This window comes from Echeneis naucrates, chromosome 7 (assembly GCF_900963305.1).
Source record: "Echeneis naucrates chromosome 7, fEcheNa1.1, whole genome shotgun sequence".
Lineage (NCBI taxonomy): Eukaryota > Metazoa > Chordata > Actinopteri > Carangiformes > Echeneidae > Echeneis > Echeneis naucrates.
The window spans coordinates 17,055,919-17,074,675 of record NC_042517.1 but is presented as its reverse complement, the minus strand read 5'-3'; the positions used below and the strand labels follow the sequence as shown (position 1 = coordinate 17,074,675).

Genomic DNA, 18,757 nt, shown 5'->3' with positions numbered 1-18,757 from the left:
GGAAGGAAAATGATTGGAACTTTGAAATCCACTCGAGTCTGGGTTTTGTGGCCCGCAATTTACATTGAAGCCATTGAGTGATGTGAAAAGCAGCAAGCAAGCAAGCAACCAACAATAAGCACTAACAGTTTGAATATATATAATTCTTATAATCGTCAACTACTATTTAAAGGGTAGGCGCTAGAAAATGTCAGTCTTTTCTTTTTCCATCATAACTATGGAACAGTGTCATGACCAGTGGATCCCCTGTATATACTGGCAGGCAACGATACGCATTCCTGCCACCAGTTTGTATTGTCATCAGTAACACTCAGACATAGCAAAAGCAGTGAAGGAAAACTAGCAAACCAGCAATTATGCATGTCAACAGAGCATGATTAAAACCTTTCAAAACTAAGTAAATGCATTCAGTGCTCGTTAGGCCTTGGGAATACACAGAATGCTTTTCATAAGGAGACTAGCAAACTCCAAGCCAGTGCATTGTGTCAGTTGTTTAAAGTTGTATGTAATGCGAAGTATTGCGTTATGATGTATTTTTCAAAGTCTCTTATTTTTGACATTATAAAAGATGAGACCACATTGAAAAAAATATAAGAAATGATTTGGCATTTCGTTGGCAGTATTTACAGAAACATTTGGAGCTTCACAATAGATATTCACTGTATTTTGCTGTGTTATATTGTGAATTCATGCAAAAAACATCAACACTGTCCCTCTTATCTCCTCTCCATCTAACTCTTGTTCTGGCTGCCACTCCTCTGCCCTAAAACTGTCCCAAATGACTTAATCTACAGGACGATAGTCCTCCAGAGAGGCTGTGAGTGAGGATAGTCTCTGCGTGCTGTAAGGGGATTGGTGTAATTACTGGGATCTGTGCACCGTATTTATCTTTTCAAGGGATGGGTGATCCTGCCATAAAAAGCCCAACATTTGGCAGTTAACTAATGCACACCATTAGATTGATTGTGCTGGATTTGTGTGTGTGTGTGTGTGTGCGCGCGCTGCCATGCTCTGTACTGTGTGGTAAATAATGCTTGGTTGTTCTCTGTAATCCTGATTAAATGGGGGTTAATGTGTGTCTGTTACACTTTTCCACAGACTCCCAGCCGTGACCTTCAGTGACTTAAGAGTTTGCATAAATGAAGTGACTTATGAAATGATTAGACAGGGGGAGCTGCAGGGAGACCAGGCAGCAGTGGGAGGTTCAGGTAACAGGGGTTTGTCTGTATTGCTGCTCCACTATGCAGCAACAAGAGACACCATGAGTGACATTCTGTCCCAAAATAAATAAAAAACATTGCCTGATATGCTCTTTTTCTTGAACATAAACCTCAGCAGCTTTCAAAATCTGACATCAGGAGTAAAATAAAAGGAAGAAAATAATGAAAGAAAATGAAATTATCACTCTTCTTGGATGTGGCAGAGAAACAAACAGATTGACCACGTTCTTCTTTCCAAAATCCTCCCCCGTGCAGGCAACATGTTCCTCACGTCCATCTTGGCTGTTTTTTTTTTTTTTGTGTGTGTGTGTGTGTGTTGGTTTTTTTTTTTTGTTTTTTGTTTTTTTTTTCAGATATGTGGTGTCAGTGTGTGTGTTTGTCTGTGGGTGTGTGTGTGTGTGTGTGTGTGTGTGTGTGTGTGTGTGTGTGCGTGCGTGTGCATGCACATGTAAATGCATGCATGGGTTTGTGTGTGCGTGTGTGCGCGGGTTGTGAAGATGGAGGCTGCACCAGGCTGTCCAGCCTACACACAAACCGTCCCGTCGTTAAATCACCTTACTGTTCCATCCACCATCCACGGCCCTGAGCATGTTTTTCATTTTGATGTGTGTTTTGGTTGAAATGAGCGACACACGGGGAGAGGAGAGTGAAAATAAAAACGCAGGGATATTGAAAGGAGGCTGTGTCAACACTGGATGTCAAAGTAACTTCAGACTGTGTCCTCTTTGCTTTAATAAAATTACCTTTTGCCATCTTTGAGACTTTAAATTCTCTAATGCACAAGTGTTCGCTCACACACACACACACAGTTATTTAATCTCTCCTTTCCTTCCCCTTTCTCCCACTTGTTCCTTATTAATTTTTATGTTTCTGACCTCAGACATGGGCATGAGTACACAGATATATTACAGTAATTATCTAATTTTACAGTGTCATTAAATGTCATCGAAATCTAGAGTTATGGCATTAATACAATAAAGAGGTTTTGGGCCAGAGGGATGATAACTTAATACTGGACCAGTCTGTAAAAGACTGTCTCCTATGGATTTCTGCCAGTTTTATTCCACCAACATCGTCTGTGTCTTTCATAGTCTACCTAACGCTGCATACATTATACAAGGGATACATCATATATTAGGAAAATGTAGGAAAATTATGAAAAATCTATTTCACGTAGCAGACTTTGATGTGTTCAGAGTTTAAAAAATCAATTAGAAAGTTGTTTTTAAAATGTCACACCTTTCTTTTCAAATCTTTTTTTATAATTAGCTGAATATTCTGAGCACATGACGGATGAACATACATTTCACATCTTCATTTCTGAATGCAGACGGCTATGTTTTCCACCCGGATTCAGATTTTACAACATATTATATTTAGAGTTTCCTCATTTTCCCAAATCCTGGCCGGCAATAGTGTTATTTACTGTGGCTCTGACTGAGGCACATTTGGGAGCAGTTCAAATTCAAAGCTGTGCCAATCTACTACTTTTTCATTTTTCCTATGTTTTTTTTTTTTTTTTTTTTTCACCCCTGCAGCTCCATCTCCCTATTTCTCTAACTCCCTCCTTTCTTATTTCTATGTACCTCTGTCCCAGTAGATGGAGATGTGAAATATTTAAACATACTTTGTTGTTTGGGGACAATGCACTTCAGCAGATGGGCCATCGCCGCACAGACCCCAATGTATGCAAATCTCCATACAAAGCAGCCCAGGATGTTTTCAATATAACACAAGTGCCTCGGGCCCTGTTTTAATCCATCTTTACCCGTAGCCAATGCACTGTTTCATCCAGTCAAACGCCTTAAGCGCTATGTCAACTTGGACATCTGGCCACATAACTGAACCAAAAAAAAAAAAAAAAAAAAAAAAAAAGTGCATGCGTGTTAGGAAAGGAGCATCTTTATGGAGGGTTGGAAAGAGAGATAAAGGTGTGAGTGCTGTTGGGCTGAAAGAGGTAAAATTATCAGTAGCACCATTAGAGGCAAAGTACATCAAAGGCCCAAACCTAGCTGTTTCTGAGGAGGATTCTTCAACCTCCACACCAGGGGAAACAGGTGCCAGTGTTGCTTTCTTCATTGTCTCAACTTGTTTTGCTGTTTCTCACTTGTTTTTCTCACCCCCACCCTCTAGGAATAAGCTTCCACAGGCACACGCAGTAGTACACAGGCATGCACATTTGTGTGCACAGATGCACTAACACACACACACACACACACACACGTTCAAATATGTGGCAAGGTAACACACACATGCTGCCTGCAGACTTCCTGGTCAGAACACTGATTTCTGTCGTTGTGACATCTGAAGGGTGCTACAGCACATCCAGACACCTGGACACACATGGCATCTTTCACTACCGTGTGTCAAAGTCTGCGTGCGTGCGCGCGCTTGTGTGTGTTGGTTTGTCTGTACACTAGGTGTGCATTAAGTGTGGGGGAAGGTGCCATTGAAGGCAACATCTCCTGAGGGCATCTCATCAGCTTTTCCTGGATGGACCACAAGTTCAGATGCTTGTGGCGATGTTGCATGTCCTCATTGACCCACATAGTACGAACTACACGTTTTCGTGTATGTGCCACATACCTTAATACAAACCTCTGCTAGATTCTTAGAGTTGCATTGGAGAAAGGAGTCATATTAAATCAGGCAGCATTCATCAGGATTGGACAGTTTATTCAATTCCTCATCAAACATTACCTGAATTCTTACATTTGAAATGCACCGAGCTTACCAATGTTATTCAAACCAAAATATAAATTGTGAGTCATTGTCAGGGTCGATAAAATGAAAGACTCATCACTAGACAATGGGCAGTATTTCTACTTTGATCATAATTTAATATCCTTTCTAGTAAGAGGTACAAGGCACTAAATCTAAATTTGTCTGATTTAACAATTGATTAACAACTGTAATTTTTAACTGGCATCGATGAAAATGCAACAAAGTCCATGATTGAAAATAATATTTTAAGTATCTTACTCTTGTTTTTATATATATATATATATATATATATATATATATATATTTGCTGAGCATCCTGGTTATGAGTAGCCTCTGCATATCAGAGCTCTGTAAGCATATTCCTTTTGCACTGTGTTTGTAGCTGGCATGAGAGAGACTGCCTGCAGCTTGTGTGATGGTCTGTGGATATGTGTGGATGTGGTGGTTGCGGTGGTGGAGGTGGGAGGTGGGGGGGGGGCAGGAGGCTCATGTGTGTGCATGTGTACTTAAACCTCAGGCCATGAAAGTGTGCGCGTCTGTATGTGTGCCACATTATGTGTATGTGGTTGCATGTGTATAAATGTGTGTGTGCGCGCAAGGAAAGAAAGAGTGTAGGTGAGTGCAGAAGACAAACCTGTCAGTTTCACAGCTGGTTTCTCTGGCTGCAGGGCTCAGGCCGGAGCAGGGTGACACTCGGCATCACAGCACCACAGCACAGGGCCTGGGGTAATCACACCATCATATACTGTAGGCAGACGCACACACACAGACACACAAACATCAGTTCGCTGCCCTCACCCGTAAGACCAAGAGACCAGTGAAACACACCACCTGGGCAAGTCATCATATCTTGTCAAAAGATTTTTTTTTTCTTTTTTCTTTTTTCTTTTTGGCTCCATGAATGTGTGAACAACATAACAGAGCAGATTGCTTGGCAATGGACTGACCATCGTGTTGTGTGGTGGGGGGGGTTGGTAGGTTGGAAGGGGGGTTGAGAAGAACACAGAGTGAGAGAAATAACAAGAGAAAAGTATAATGTAAGATGAGGGTGGCTTTCTTTTTATTAGCTCTGCTGGCGGACGCAGTTGGCTTGTCTTCTTGCTTCATGAGGCACGGTTGCTTGATTGCGACTATCATGGTCACTCCTGACGCATTATTGATGATGGAAGTTGACGTGGACTATTAACTGGATGGTCCCTTCCTGCGTCAAGAAGAGATGGTTGTTCCCATCCCTTTGGTCTCATTTGAGGACTCACTTCATAGTGTGCTCCCGAGCGGTGTGGACTCTGCGGGGAAAAGACCCTCAGGCAACCAAAGCATGCCCCTGCAACTTCCACCATCCCGACACATTTCCATCTCTGCTATGATGGAAGTGATGGCAATTTCTGCGGGGTATTCAGAGGATGTTACTCTTAACAAGCACAGTTTACAAATAAAAAGGACATCAAGATGAGACGAAAGAAAGGTTACGAGAAATCACAAAGTGCAACCCTGAAGTGGTGACTGTGTTTCTCTAAAGTGCTAATGAGCAGCTGAACACAGGTAGATCCATAAAAATAAACAGCCACATTGTGAATTCTGCTGACATTTTGGGAAGAAAGAACCAAAGTGGGCTCAATTATAAAAATAAAGTAAACATGTTGACAGGAGAAACGAAACTGTGTTTTGACTGGTGCTGTCAAGGGAGGTTCCCCTGTCTAAAGTTTACACAGTAACCGATTATGCCTCAGTGATTTTGCCCTGGAAATGTGCGTGTTAAGTGTGTGTGTGTGTCTGCATGATTGAATGTGTGCACTCAGCGATCAACTTCTGCTAAATACTAATTACTGAATACTTAGTACGGATGCCCTTTCTATTGGGTCCCTTTAGTATAAACATTCATTATGGCTCTTTTTCTCCTTTGTAGCTCATCATCATTATTCCACCGCATCCCCTGAGGAGCAAGAGAGAGCCGAGGCCGGGGCCAGGGCCAGACCAGGCTGGGGGAGAAAACACTGTAAAACCACAGCACCAGGACCTGGGAATGCACACAAGTGATATTTGTGCACGGAGATCAAAAAGCGTTTACCTTTAGATGTTTCCCTGATATGAATATTCAACATCCTTATTGAAATCTAATTTGGGTCCCCTTGTCTCAGGGGTCTTTTCATCAGTGCCTGTTGCCTGAGGCTAGTACTGATTGACAGCCAAACTTTAGAAAAGAGCAAGCAGGAAAAAAGGGGATATCTGGTGGTGTTGGAGATGTGAGCAGTGTGAAGCTGGGGAGAGCTGGAACAGATGAGCTTTTGGGGGGGAGGGGGGGCGGGCAGAATGCATGCACAAACACAATGCTGTGGATTATTAGGAAGTGAGTGAACATACTAAAGCAGAACTATTTGGAAATTTAATAATTTCCTGTCTATAATGCCTTTATCACCCACTCACCTTATTGTGATCATGCACTTGTTTTATTGGCAATGAAGGATCAGTTGTTCTTTTCTTATTTGCGCAAATAAGGAAAGATCTTCATGATAAATAGTCGATTGGTCAACAGACAGAGACTACTTTAAAAATCAGTAAACAGTCTGAGGAATTTTACGAATAGAGGCAGCCACAGAGCTTTCAAATCAGCTTCAGCTTCAGTTTTTATCCATTTTACTTATTTGATACTTATTTGAAGATGCTTTTTGGCCTTTTTTAAAAATATATATATATATTTTGCGGACAAGGCAATCAATCGTTTTGTTTTTTTTGTAGTTTTTTTTTTTTTTTAATAAACAGGTCATATACTGTTGATTTTTTATTCTTTTGACGAAGATACTTTAAATTGTTATGGATGAATTGGAAAGATTTGCCATTTTCACAGATTTCTGAGCGTATTTCATTTCTCTTCTTGTCTTAAAATAAGGCATCTGATCGTCTCTGCCAAAGGCACAGCACCATATTGTTTTCTAAAATTATATTTCTAAGCATTTGTTCAGTTATTTGTCTCCGTTTCTGACAAAGGACCTGTGAACTCCTAAACTAGGAGTTGGCAAAATAAGACAGAAAGAAAGAAAGAAAGAAAGGGAAAAAAAAAAAAAAAAGTACGCTGCCTCTGACTGCAGGGGAGAGTTGGTCTGCTGTCATGGAGGGTGTTTGTGTTTCTGCCTTATATAATAACAAATGTTAGGGAAGAAAAACAGCATGAGCTGCCCTTCTCCTGGTGCGACTCTGGAAACATACATTTATAGCTCCTATGCTAGTTTCATGAACAAAAATATCAGTGTGTTTGATATGATTTTGTTCTTTGAAGACTTCCTGTTGCTGCTGGGGCTGAAATAAACTGTAAAAAGAATAAATTCTATTCGAATTTAAACCCCCCCCCCAACACACACAAACACAAATCAACACTGTCCTCATCTGGCCAGTGGGTTGAGCATGGTTGAATGTTATTATTGCGCAGGTGTGGGTCGTGTCCCTCAGGGTTCCATTAAAATGATGCCCCTTCTGAATGGCGGCTCCATTTGCTCTTTAGATTTAACACAGGCCATATGTCTAGCAGGAGGCAAACAGCTGATGGGGTTTAATTGACTGAAATCAACATATTTGGTTGTGTGTGCGTGCATGTGTGTCGATGTGCTAATGGTGGATGTGCTTTAGCATCAGGGGATCCCTTTAAAGGGTCAATTATGTATCAGAACAGAGTTGAAATGAAAGGGGGGGGAAAAAACGATGGAGGGCAGACAGAGACATAGTTGTGTTCATAGCAACGAAAGAAAAGGAAATAATAATGAAAGTACAGAAAACTGTCACGGGCGCAAAGCAAAGTCTAGCATTGCAGGACATAAACCCACACATCAATGTGTGAATATATTTCCTTTATTTCTGGGCTGACATTCTTGTCCATTCCAGGAGCACTGCTGTGTACAGAGTGTTAGCTTCATGTTTCATCTGGCTTCACAGAGATGCTGTGTCTGACTGCAGTCAAATCATGTAAAATTACCTCTGTCACAGAGCTGATTTAGGCTCAGGAGGGGAGCCACAGCATATGAGATTGTATCCACTCAAACGCAATCTAACCGGGCAAGATGCTGAAATTATGAGATCGGACATCCCAAACCGTTTTATGCTCATTTAAAAGAAATGATTCTTGGATGCAGTTGGAAAACTAGATGAATGGTTGAAAGCAGTTCTCAGTCATAAGGGATAGCCAACATGAGGCTAACAGGCGCAACGCAATTAACACATAAAACCTGTCAATGGCCCTCAATATCACAGCCCTCTAAGGAGTGACAGACTTATAAAGCCTCCTGATCTATTACTACAAAGTGATTAATCCTCCGCACACAATGACCAGTCTTAAACTGGGCCTCAGTATTATTAGGTAGCCCTATATGGTACTTTAGCTTTACACTAATTAGCATTCAGATCAGGGACTGAAGAGACGGCCCCTCCGCCACAGAGGAAGGACACAGGATGAGATGGTGACACAGTGAAATGTCATTAACTTGATGTTAATTACTAATTAATGGAGCTATTTCATTTACATGTATCCCCGGCTCTCTGATGGGGCTTGCCTTTACTGGGTTACTCTTACTAGTTGACAAGTTGGGGGAGGGTTTATCTCCCCTCTCCCCTACACTCCCCTTTACAGAGTTTCATCTCTGCTAATTAAATAGTGGGCCACTCATCATGATTATATCTGCTTTTACAACAGCGCTTCTTTTTTTTTTTTTTGGTCGTTGAGAGTCCTCCAGTTAGCGGCTGACCACTTCGTCAGCGCCATGATGTTTTTGTATGATCTGTGCATTAAAAGCCGAACTGCCAGCCAGCTCACTCTACTTCACTAACTCCATACCGACTTGTTACTTTCCCTCACTTGTGACCCCTCCCTTTACTATTCTTTGCCACGCGGCAGCCACAAGCCACCCATCTCCATGGCAACCAGAGCCATTTGGTCCCATGAGAAGGAGTGGGTAGGGTTGACTAGCGTCTGGCCATTCACACGTGGGCAGTGCCAGCTAGCCAACATGGCACGCAGCATCCTGCCATATGGTGCCATCACATACGTCCCGCTGGCCCAGACTCAGGATCTGGGCCTGTAGTGAGCCTGTAGTGTCAACAGGACAGACCCGCACCAGAACCTGTTCCGCAGCTGATCCACATACAGAACTGGCTCCTGATTGGATGGCTAAGTGGGCTTCAGTTTCAGAGTGGAAAAGCCATTTTCATTCTTAATCTGTACGAGGTATATGGAAGTGTGTGAAAATGCTTGTGTAACTATGGATGGTATTTGGCGTACATTAGAAATTTTCTTTTCAATGAAAACTTCAAAAAAAAAAATAAGTAAAAGCTCTACCACCAGAGAGATGGTGTTTGTGAAGTGTTTGTAGTCTGGATGGTACCATTTGCTTTCTCCATTACTGATACTGTGCTGCCTCTCTGTGGAACTACAGAGAAAATACATGTAGATAGTACAGTTGGCTCAAAAGCACTCATCGATGCTGACAAAATAGATTTTTATTCAAAGTAAATATCTGCTTTTAAGTACAACTTGTCTTAAAAGCCTTTGAATACTGCATTTTCTTTGCAATAATGGTGTTTTTTTTTATCATACATATTTTACACAATATTAAAAATCTTTGTCAGAATCATCAACACAGTAACAAAAGAAATTGACGAGCAGTGAATGCAGCTGTAAATAACGCACATTTGCTAAGGCGGAATGTGTGGCATTGGTTTCCAAAAAGAAGAAGAAGAGAAAAAAAATAAAAAAAAAAAAAAGCTGGCAGGTGAAATTCAAACTGACATGGAGATCACAGGAGATAATATTTTAGGACACGTATAAATTATGTTAAACCCAATAGTTATTTTTTTCCTATATTCCGATGATTCCTATATTTTTATAACCACTGACCACAACAATGCAAGAACACATAGTTTTAGAAATTAGATCTGTAAAAACAAAATGGTCAACCAAAAGGCAGACCTATATAAAACAGCCAAGAAGCCATGAGCCAATGACAAGTGACACAAAAGCAATCGCTACAAAAAAGGCAAACATTAGAAATGAGCAATGACGCTGCATGAACACACGCTGCACTTCTCTCATTGCTTAAATTAGGCACAAAACAATAAATGCATAGATTTAAGGTAAATATGTCAAGTAAGCATCTTGGTTGGATGTGACGTCTAACAAACAGAAATTGGAAAACTGTGCTCAATGCTACAGACCATAGATTCGGCTAGAAGTGTGCAGCCAGCTTTCTGTTGCTACAGACTTTACAATCATGGCGTTACTGAAAAGAACCAGACACAATGAATCCTTACCGCTCAAGGAACATTCATCATTTCAGAGTGCAACACCAAGAATAGTAATTTAAACACAGAGAGCGTAAAGTTACTTTCGTTGATGCTGCCATGACAGGCAAAAGGAACCCCTTCTCTGTTAACAAGCTCATTCCCATATGACATCACTTCCTGTCTAAAAGCAAGGTAACAAATATGTAAAGTATGATTATCCGTTTCTCTTCAGCCACGCTGTCTCCATCAGCAGACATGAACCCTAACCCTATCATAAAGGGAGAAAAAATTTGCATAACTTTGATTTGATGACTTTCCATCATCGTACTTAATATATCTTTTTATTATTATTATTATTATTATTATTATTATTATTATCGGAATATATTTTTTTCTGTCCAAAGAATCTTGAACATAAGAAACTAATGTCATATAAATATAGAAGTACACAAAAATAATTAGGTGAGGTAATTCTATCACATGCAATCATAGAAATAAAAAAAAAAAAAAATCAAATCAAATAATTATTAACCTTTGGTCTTCTGACTACAAATATATTCTTCAACACAACAACCAGGGAGAGAGTACCAATTGAAAGCATTGTTGCAATAAAGTTTTTTGTGATCCACTCTGAACTGTAATGATAAGATGAGCTCGTAACCATGGAGATGGGGACTGTAGACGGTAAAACATACAGGACATTAAAGCGCCTGCCAAGTAATTAGTGGCTGGGTAATGAGGTGTCACTCAGACAGTTCTCATAGAGATGGGCGAGTGGGGCGTTGTAATAAAAGACAGTAAAGGACTGTCCCTGCGTCAAAAACGCCGCCTCCCCCATTTCTGCAGGGTAGGAACACACCGCCTCGGTGTGTGACAGCTGTCAGAGAGCTCCTGAGGCTAACACATCCATCACTTTCACAGCTCCTTCGATACACTCAAAAAAAAAAAAAAAAAAAGTGAACTACCGCTGTTTCAAATACGGATCTGTACAAAAACACAGTCTGTAACAAGCCCATACAATACATCAGCAACAGTGTGACCACCATCTGAGACCAGAAGGTTGTGTAGCTTTCCTCCCTGAACACACACGCACGCACGCACGCACACACAAATATAAACATATAGAGGAGGATTCAACTATAAGATTTGTCTGTAACATTGGCTGGACTTTGCTGTGTGCTTTTTTTTGTAACTGATGCATTACTTTCACGACCAGACCGGATCTGATCAGTTTCCCAGCTGTTATATGCAGGTTTTATATCCGTGTGCTGCTTGCTCATCCTTTGGCTAGTTTTCCCGAAATGCAAAATGATTGCCCAAGGTCACCTCTCCCCAGGGAATGGCGTTCTGGTCGGTCAGACAACTAACTATTTAGATTTGGATGTTGTGGTGATGCACCTTGCTGGACACAATGTCAACCCGGCGTGCTTCAGCGAAAGCCAGGAAGGTGCAGAGGCCCAGCAGGTTGACTGTAGTGATGAGGGCAAACACAGACGCCCACGATCCTGTGGCCTCAATCAAATACCCCGAGAAATACACCATTAGGACCCCTGTGCAAGAACACACACAGACACACACAGTCACCATTATCAGTATATTATCACAAAGACAGCAGACACTAGCTTCCATGTGGTGAGAGGAAGTGTCACAGACCACTCCTCATCCCTCAGGACCATAAACTTTCATCCTCCGTTCCCTTCATTATTCATCTGCCATAGACTCAATCGTGCTGCCTTGATGAAATATGCATCACATCCAGGAGGCATCATGACTGACAAGAGGAAGTTTGAACTTAAGCACATCAATGAATCCTTTACCAGATTGATTGAAGTAAAAACAATAATTTAGTGGCTGCTTGTGATAGATTTATCACAGATGTTTGTTCTCAATGTCTCACCTGAGAAAGCACCGCAAGTATTCATAACACCTGCAAAAGAAAGCCAGATAAACACATGCAAAATTAAAAATGTCATAAAAAATTCACCATCAGTTTGAAAAAAAAAACAAAAAAAAACAAAAAAAACCACAAGATCAGTTAGCTCAATGGTCCTATATTAATGAAAATTTAATCAAAACTTTTCAGAAGTTTTGGAAACTTTTTTTTACTTACCAAATAAAGCTCCAGCACAGGAAGGAGCGAGATCTTGAACATTTACAGACACCCCACTGTATTAGATTAGAACATATCAGATAAGAACATAAACCACTGTGGCAAAGGATCACAAGCAATTTGTATTCAGAACCTGGCTTGGCTTGACAGATGCTATCTACATTGTCCCTTGCATCAACTGTACATTTTCCTTCCACGGTTAAAAGAGGTCGAAATAATCCACCTCACCAAAGACTTCCTCATACTTGTGGGCATTGTTTCATCCAATGCTTCATTCTTTGTCACCACACCCAGCCAAGCATTTACCCACACATTGCTAGTATGCAGTTGTTTTGAAATAAATTGAAAGACAGGCATTGATAATTCAGTCGCATGAATTTGGTAATTATTTAGCCATATAATTTAAGTACATATTTAGTCATTTAGGAATCTTATTTGATTCTGTCAAGTGTCTCTTGTAATAATGTGCAATTTTCCTTGAGTTGTTGAATCAACGGTATGCAACACAAAACGATTGAATGTCTACATAGGAATGGAAATGAATGTAATGGATCCAAATGGCATCACCAAAGAGGCAAGATACAAAACAGTAATACAAAACTGACAAAAATCGCTCCTGGGAATGTCACTTCATGCTAAAAACAGCGCTTTGTGCCAGGGCCAGAGATGCAGTGAGAGGATATTCTGGGTGCCAATACCTGTGACTGAAGGTGGTGAGGCCCATGGTGGCAGACACAAATGCTATGGCCCAGGGGAAGGTGGTGTTGCCACATAGAAGAAGGGTAAACATACTGGACACACCCATGGAGAAGAACTAACAGAAACATGAACACAAAACTAAATCAAAACCCCGGAATTCGTTATGTGAAACAGTAAAGAAAAAGAGAGAATGCTCATATTGGGTGTTCGTGGAAGAGAAAATTTACACAATGAGCCGTGACAGGCAACGTGAACACAGAATAACAAGGCAGGTGTCAAATACTGTACCTGCATCAACTTTCTCACTGAGGCTGTATCAAAGCCTGGAACGATCAGGAGAGAGATGAGGCAGTTAAATACAGTTATCAATAATAAACTACAGTTCTAACTCATTCGGATATCAGTTGCTGTACCTTGGCTGATGAGGTGGTCGGACAGGCAGCCACTGAGGAGGGATGAGGGTATGGCCACCAACCAGGGAATGACATTGAACACCCAACCCTAGAGGGATAAAGCATTGTCTGCATGTGAATGAACTTGGGCAGGACCAGTAGAGAAACCCGAGCATCATGCTCTGTTATTCACTTAGGTCTATTTCATCATTACTTATCGTCTAGTACCTCCAGCAGGTCACGTTTTTTCGGCACAACCTATGGACAGTTGGGTTTTACAGAAGCTGTGTCTCTTCGTGCTACCATCAGATCACTAATGTCGTTTTTGAGCACAGAAATAACAACACTCCCATCAGGCTATTTGTTTGGGATTTAGCACTAATTTGCACAACCTGAGGTGGTGCACATGGTTAATGTTACAGATGTATAGTATTAGCATGTTAGCCCTTTTGTTAGCATTACAGCACACCCATTGGTTCAAAGCGGTATTGTGCCTGTGTACTTGCAAAGAAAGAGAAATGTCATAGGTTTTGTTTTTTTTGTTTTTTTTTTTAATCCTCATAGCTCCTGTAATATTAGTGTCAAGTATGTGATCTGGAGGAAGATGAAAATGTGGTGTGTTTACCTTCGCATCAGGGAAAGTGTCTCTGAAAAACGTTGGCAGCCACGATAAAAGCGTGAAGAAGGTGCTCGCTGTGCAAAGATGTGTAACGATCACAGCACTGGTCAGGGAACGACGGGAGACAAACAGTCAGGAGAGGAGTACCACTGGGTGTCCATTCACTAAAACAATGTCCCGTTTGTTTGAGTGCTGTTTTATTGACTTTGTTTTGTACAGCTTGGTTGACATCTGCCGTTTTCGTTTCTGAATCTAATCTGTGTTAAGGAAAGCAGCATGCGGTTGAAAGAGATTGGAAGAGAAGCCATCAAACTACCTCCTGATCTTTTGCTCTCAGGATGGACCAGACCCATGAAAGAAAACCACAGAGGTTCTTCCTGTCACTGAACATGGAACACATCAGCTGCATTAATGTTGCGCAAATATCTAAGCCATAGGGAGAGACTGAGGGGGGCGTGACAGAAAGGGTAAATATAAAATCTGTCTATAGGAAGTGCAGTCATACAGACACCTCATACAGCCATAAATTATGGTCTGTAAAGCCTGAGGCTATACATTTCTACTGTCTTCCTCCAAAATGAGCCCTCTTATTTGTTAACTTTCGAAAACAGCCGCTAACTCGTATTTTAACAGTTGGGAAACACAGGCAGTAAACAGACATTTCAGACTCTCGTGTGTAGCTCAAACATCAAGCTGTGTATATAAAAATATGCCAACAAACAGCCGTCTATATGAAAGAAGGAACTGCACAGAGCGCACATGCACACAGGGGCTTCCTCATGCACTCACACTTATGCACACATTTGTTTTTTTTTTCGTTATCTCACCAGACTGCAGGTTGTTTGAAGAGCCGTAACCAATGTCTTTTGGACAGTTTGGATTGGGGCCCACCACTCCCCAGGGACTCTAGGGTGATGATAGGTCCTGCAAAAACAGATGAATGCAGGCACGTGGGCATTCAAGAGGACACTGACAGCCATTATACAAATAAGCAGCTAAAAGATATGAGCATGCTGTGACACAGCAGTTACTGTAGACACAGTCAAAGCCTCCCTTGCCTTCTCCTTTGAGTAGATACTTCCACATGCAGTAGGACCACAGGACTGAGAGGAGACCAGACACATAGAAAACACTTTCCCAGCCATACAGGTCCAACATGAGGGAGCCAGCCCCTCCAATTACCAGAGTGCTGAAAGAAAAAGGTCACAACAAGACATGCGATATCACGCGCACACATCCAAGCACATCCTGTTAACAAGGATTTCAGCATAGGGCAGAGCTTGATGAGACATGTACCTGGCATGCCATGAAGTGTGGATACAGACATAACACTAGCATTTCTAAACAGCATTAGAAGTTATTATGGGATCAAATTGACACAGCTTCGAAATGAACTCCTCCTCTTTGTCCGTCAAAACAGTGATCTTCTAACTGAGAAACGCTTCCAAGTCTCATAATTTCTTATTTCACAATGCCTGACTCACCCCAGGTAGGAGCCACTACCCACAGTGCTCATGAGGAAACCTCTCTCGCTTTCTACCACTTTTTGAGAGCAGAGACTTGCCAGAGAGGGGTAATGAACTCCTACAATCAAGACAGAAAATACAATCAGTAAATGTCTCATAAAGAATGAATGGGGCTGTAAGAGAAGAGCATCGTAACCACCTCATCACATAAAAGCAAACATAGAGTTTTCTGAGGACAGGGAATGTCGCGATTAATTACTGGGAGTTGAATTATTTGCAATCCAGAAATAACAGCAGAATTAAGTAAGAGCGTGCCTCCAAAAATAAAGACGACAAAGACACTACCTATCACCCCACACAGAGAAAAAAATTCCTCTATGTACTTGAGCAAGACAAACAAAGGCAGTGTTGATAATGTAATTTATACTGTCGCTATCAGATGTCGGTAAATATGCCTTTGAATTGCAAACAGAAATGGTAGACAGATAGATAAAATGTTAATTTAAAAGCAGAGGTGCTGTGGTGCTGCGTAAAAACTAAGATACAGATCAAATTGAGCACAATCTTCAATACCCTGATGAGATCTAACACAAAAGTAAAAATATTGTAACTTTTCAATTTTAATTTGCAATATTTTCTGTGAATGCAAGCATCACGGTAGTTTTAGTTCTAACAGGGCTTTCCAAGAAACTGGTCTCATCTATAAAATGGCTAATCTTTAAAGACGAAAAAAAAAAAAAGTACTTTACTGACCAGATTTTGAATGTGTCTGTTCGCTGCCTGTGTGTCAGTACCCACCACAGATAGTAAGCTGGATGGTAAGTTCATAGGATATGACACTATTTCAAAACACTGTTGCAAAAAGTTGTCCGGATCCATTTAAGCCGCCGAGAAGCACACAATAAGACCCATGGAAATACTTTTTACTTTGGTCAAACGTTTGGTTGTTTATTCAGCAAACACTTGAAGAAAAAGGGCGCAGACCAAATTTGTGAACACAGCAAGTTGTGTTTGCTTCTCACAATGTGGTTGATGTGGATACACCGCCCATCTCACCTTGCAACAGGCCCATGAGGAAGCGGGCCAGCGTCATGGAGAAGATAGGCTGGGAGCAGAGATGGGCGAGGACGGGGGTGAAGGCCGTCATCGACCCCCAGGCTGCTGCAGACAGCAGCAGGACCTTCTCACCTCCCACCCTGTCAGCACAGGATACAAACAGTCGGCACTGGATTAAACACACATCTAACACTAGTGAAAATGCATAAGCAACATCTGTTCATAGCACAGTGATGTAAGGCAGATTTTTGTTCACATTTAGGCCGTCGCCATCTTCACCAGTAATAGTCTCATGCTGATAACACTTTATGGGCTGGAAATGAAAACAGTTGCTAAATGGGCACGACTTCCTCTTTTCAACATCCATCGCTTGACAAAAGAGAATTCAGAGCCCCGTTGAAAAAAGAAAAAGAAAAACTTTTCTCACCTGTCACTGACGTAGCCGCCGAGCACTTGGGTGAAGCAGTAGCCCCAGAAAAAGCTTCCCAGGACCATACCAGACTCCCTCTTGGTCCAGCTGAACTGCTCGGCCATGCTGACGGCGCAGATGGGCATTGCCACACGGGCACAGTAGAGGAGGCATGTTCCAAGGAGTAGCACCACTGTCCAAACCCTCGCCACTGGCCTGCACGGGAGCAGAATGTACTGTGACCTTTGGTTGACATTTGGTGTCAAACATTGTGTAAAAAAACAAACAAACAAACAAACAAACAAACAAAAATGCTGATGGGGGGGTGTCGCTTATGAAACCAGGGAAGGAAATGACTTTGCTCAATTTATGTGTCCACCAACAAATAAAGGTGACAGTTTTATAGATGGGACTAAGTGCAACGTGCTCACAATGACACATTATATGACAATGCATTTTCATAAAGTCAGTGTAACTTCATTACTTCTTTTTAAAGCTTGTGGCCCATGTCGCGACAACAATTACATCTTGGCAGCACTGACACTTTGAATCATATACGTGGTGCGATACGTGTCATTGGACGGCCAGCTTCGGGGGCATTTACACCTCTGAACCTGCCCTGACGCAGGACCTTTAGGGTTACAGGGGAAGCTACCGAGCCTCCTCGGGGAGACTTGTTTGGCTGTTGTGCCGCAAAAAACGTGTAAACACTGCCAGCGCCGTGTTGTGTTGCGTTGCGTTGCGTTGCCTCACCTGGACCAGTTGGTGTTGTGTTCAGGCCACTTCTTGTGACACCCATGGGCTCCGATCTTGTCAGACGGATGGCTCTCCTTGTGACAGACCAAATCTGGACCATAGTTCTTGCCATATTTTTGAATAACTGCCATTCAACGCGAAGTCACGGCAGCCTCCTTCTAAACCTCTTCTACTTTCAATCGCCCTCCTCCTCTCTCTGCCTCTTCTTCTGTCCTCCCCCCTCCGGTCGGCCGCTCAGTGGCGAAAGTAGACGGATGGAAATATCCGAGCCTCCTCATAAAGTGTTTGTGCGATCATAGGATAGATTTTCGTCGTTTGCATCCATAACCGGGCGGGCTGGACGGACTGGAACGGCAGGCGGCGGATCGCGGAACTGGAGCGTGTTGTTCCTGATGCCCGAGCGGCCGAGATCCACGTGTCAGTTTTTCTCCCCAGCAGCCGCGCAGTTCCCCCTCCGATCGGCAGGGCTCATCAGGAAGTCCTTCGGTCTTTTTCTAACCCTCCTCCTCCTCCTGCTGCCTAGTCAGCCGTTTCAGCCATTACAGTATCACACATCCGTCCAGGCTCCATCCAGCCTGACCGTGACGGTGCAGTACCGGGATGGGAGCCTGGCCCTGCCCGGTGCCGGTCCTGCCTTCGCCCGGACGTGCAAGACGTGACGGTGGCCGGGCTGCGGCTCCTCTAACGGCAGAGGATGGGGATAGGAAGGCTGCTGTTATGTAACACAACTTTTAGCAGCAGCTCCGTCAGTGAGTGTGAGCCGAAGAGCCCAAATCTGTCAGTTAAAGTTTAACCCTTCGGGTTTACTCCCATTTGGACTGTCCCGGGTCAGACCAATTAAGAGGAAACGCCATTTTATTTCATATAACGTACACAATTACATTGTATCTTGTCACCCTAACCCCTGATCTAAGACTATTCCAACCTTTTTGTATTATTCACTTGGTGGGCTGGATAAATATGTGAACTCCAAAGTCAGTTATTACAACTTCAGCCTAATCAGTGAAATCACTGCCAGTTGTTTGCAACCTTTGCAGCCAGG

At 42.3% G+C, this 18,757-nt stretch overlaps 1 protein-coding gene across 1 annotated transcript; it reads right to left on the bottom strand.

The window, feature by feature from the left end:
- Window positions 1-9,411: 9,411 nt before the first annotated feature.
- On the bottom strand, window positions 9,412-18,346 carry slc17a9b (solute carrier family 17 member 9b). Its single transcript, XM_029507306.1, has 13 exons — window positions 17,713-18,346; window positions 16,978-17,175; window positions 16,551-16,690; window positions 15,513-15,612; window positions 15,087-15,217; window positions 14,856-14,952; window positions 14,035-14,131; window positions 13,431-13,518; window positions 13,306-13,340; window positions 13,017-13,132; window positions 12,319-12,374; window positions 12,106-12,135; window positions 9,412-11,758 (listed from the first exon to the last, which is right to left on the bottom strand). Exons 1-13 carry the CDS (start codon window positions 17,844-17,846, stop codon window positions 11,580-11,582), a joined length of 1,401 nt encoding a protein of 466 aa, XP_029363166.1. The 5' UTR covers window positions 17,847-18,346; the 3' UTR covers window positions 9,412-11,579.
- Window positions 18,347-18,757: the final 411 nt, after the last annotated feature.

Coding starts and splice junctions, on each gene's coding strand:
- slc17a9b (XM_029507306.1), bottom strand. CDS start 17,846: ATGGCAGTTATTCAAAAATATGGCAAGAACTATGGTCCAGATTTGGTC. Junction 17,176..17,712: donor CACAACACCAACTGGTCCAG/GTGAGGCAACGC, acceptor GCTCCCGTGCAG/GCCAGTGGCGAGGGTTTGGA. Junction 15,218..15,512: donor GGTAGTGGCTCCTACCTGGG/GTGAGTCAGGCA, acceptor TTTTTCTTTCAG/CACTCTGGTAATTGGAGGGG.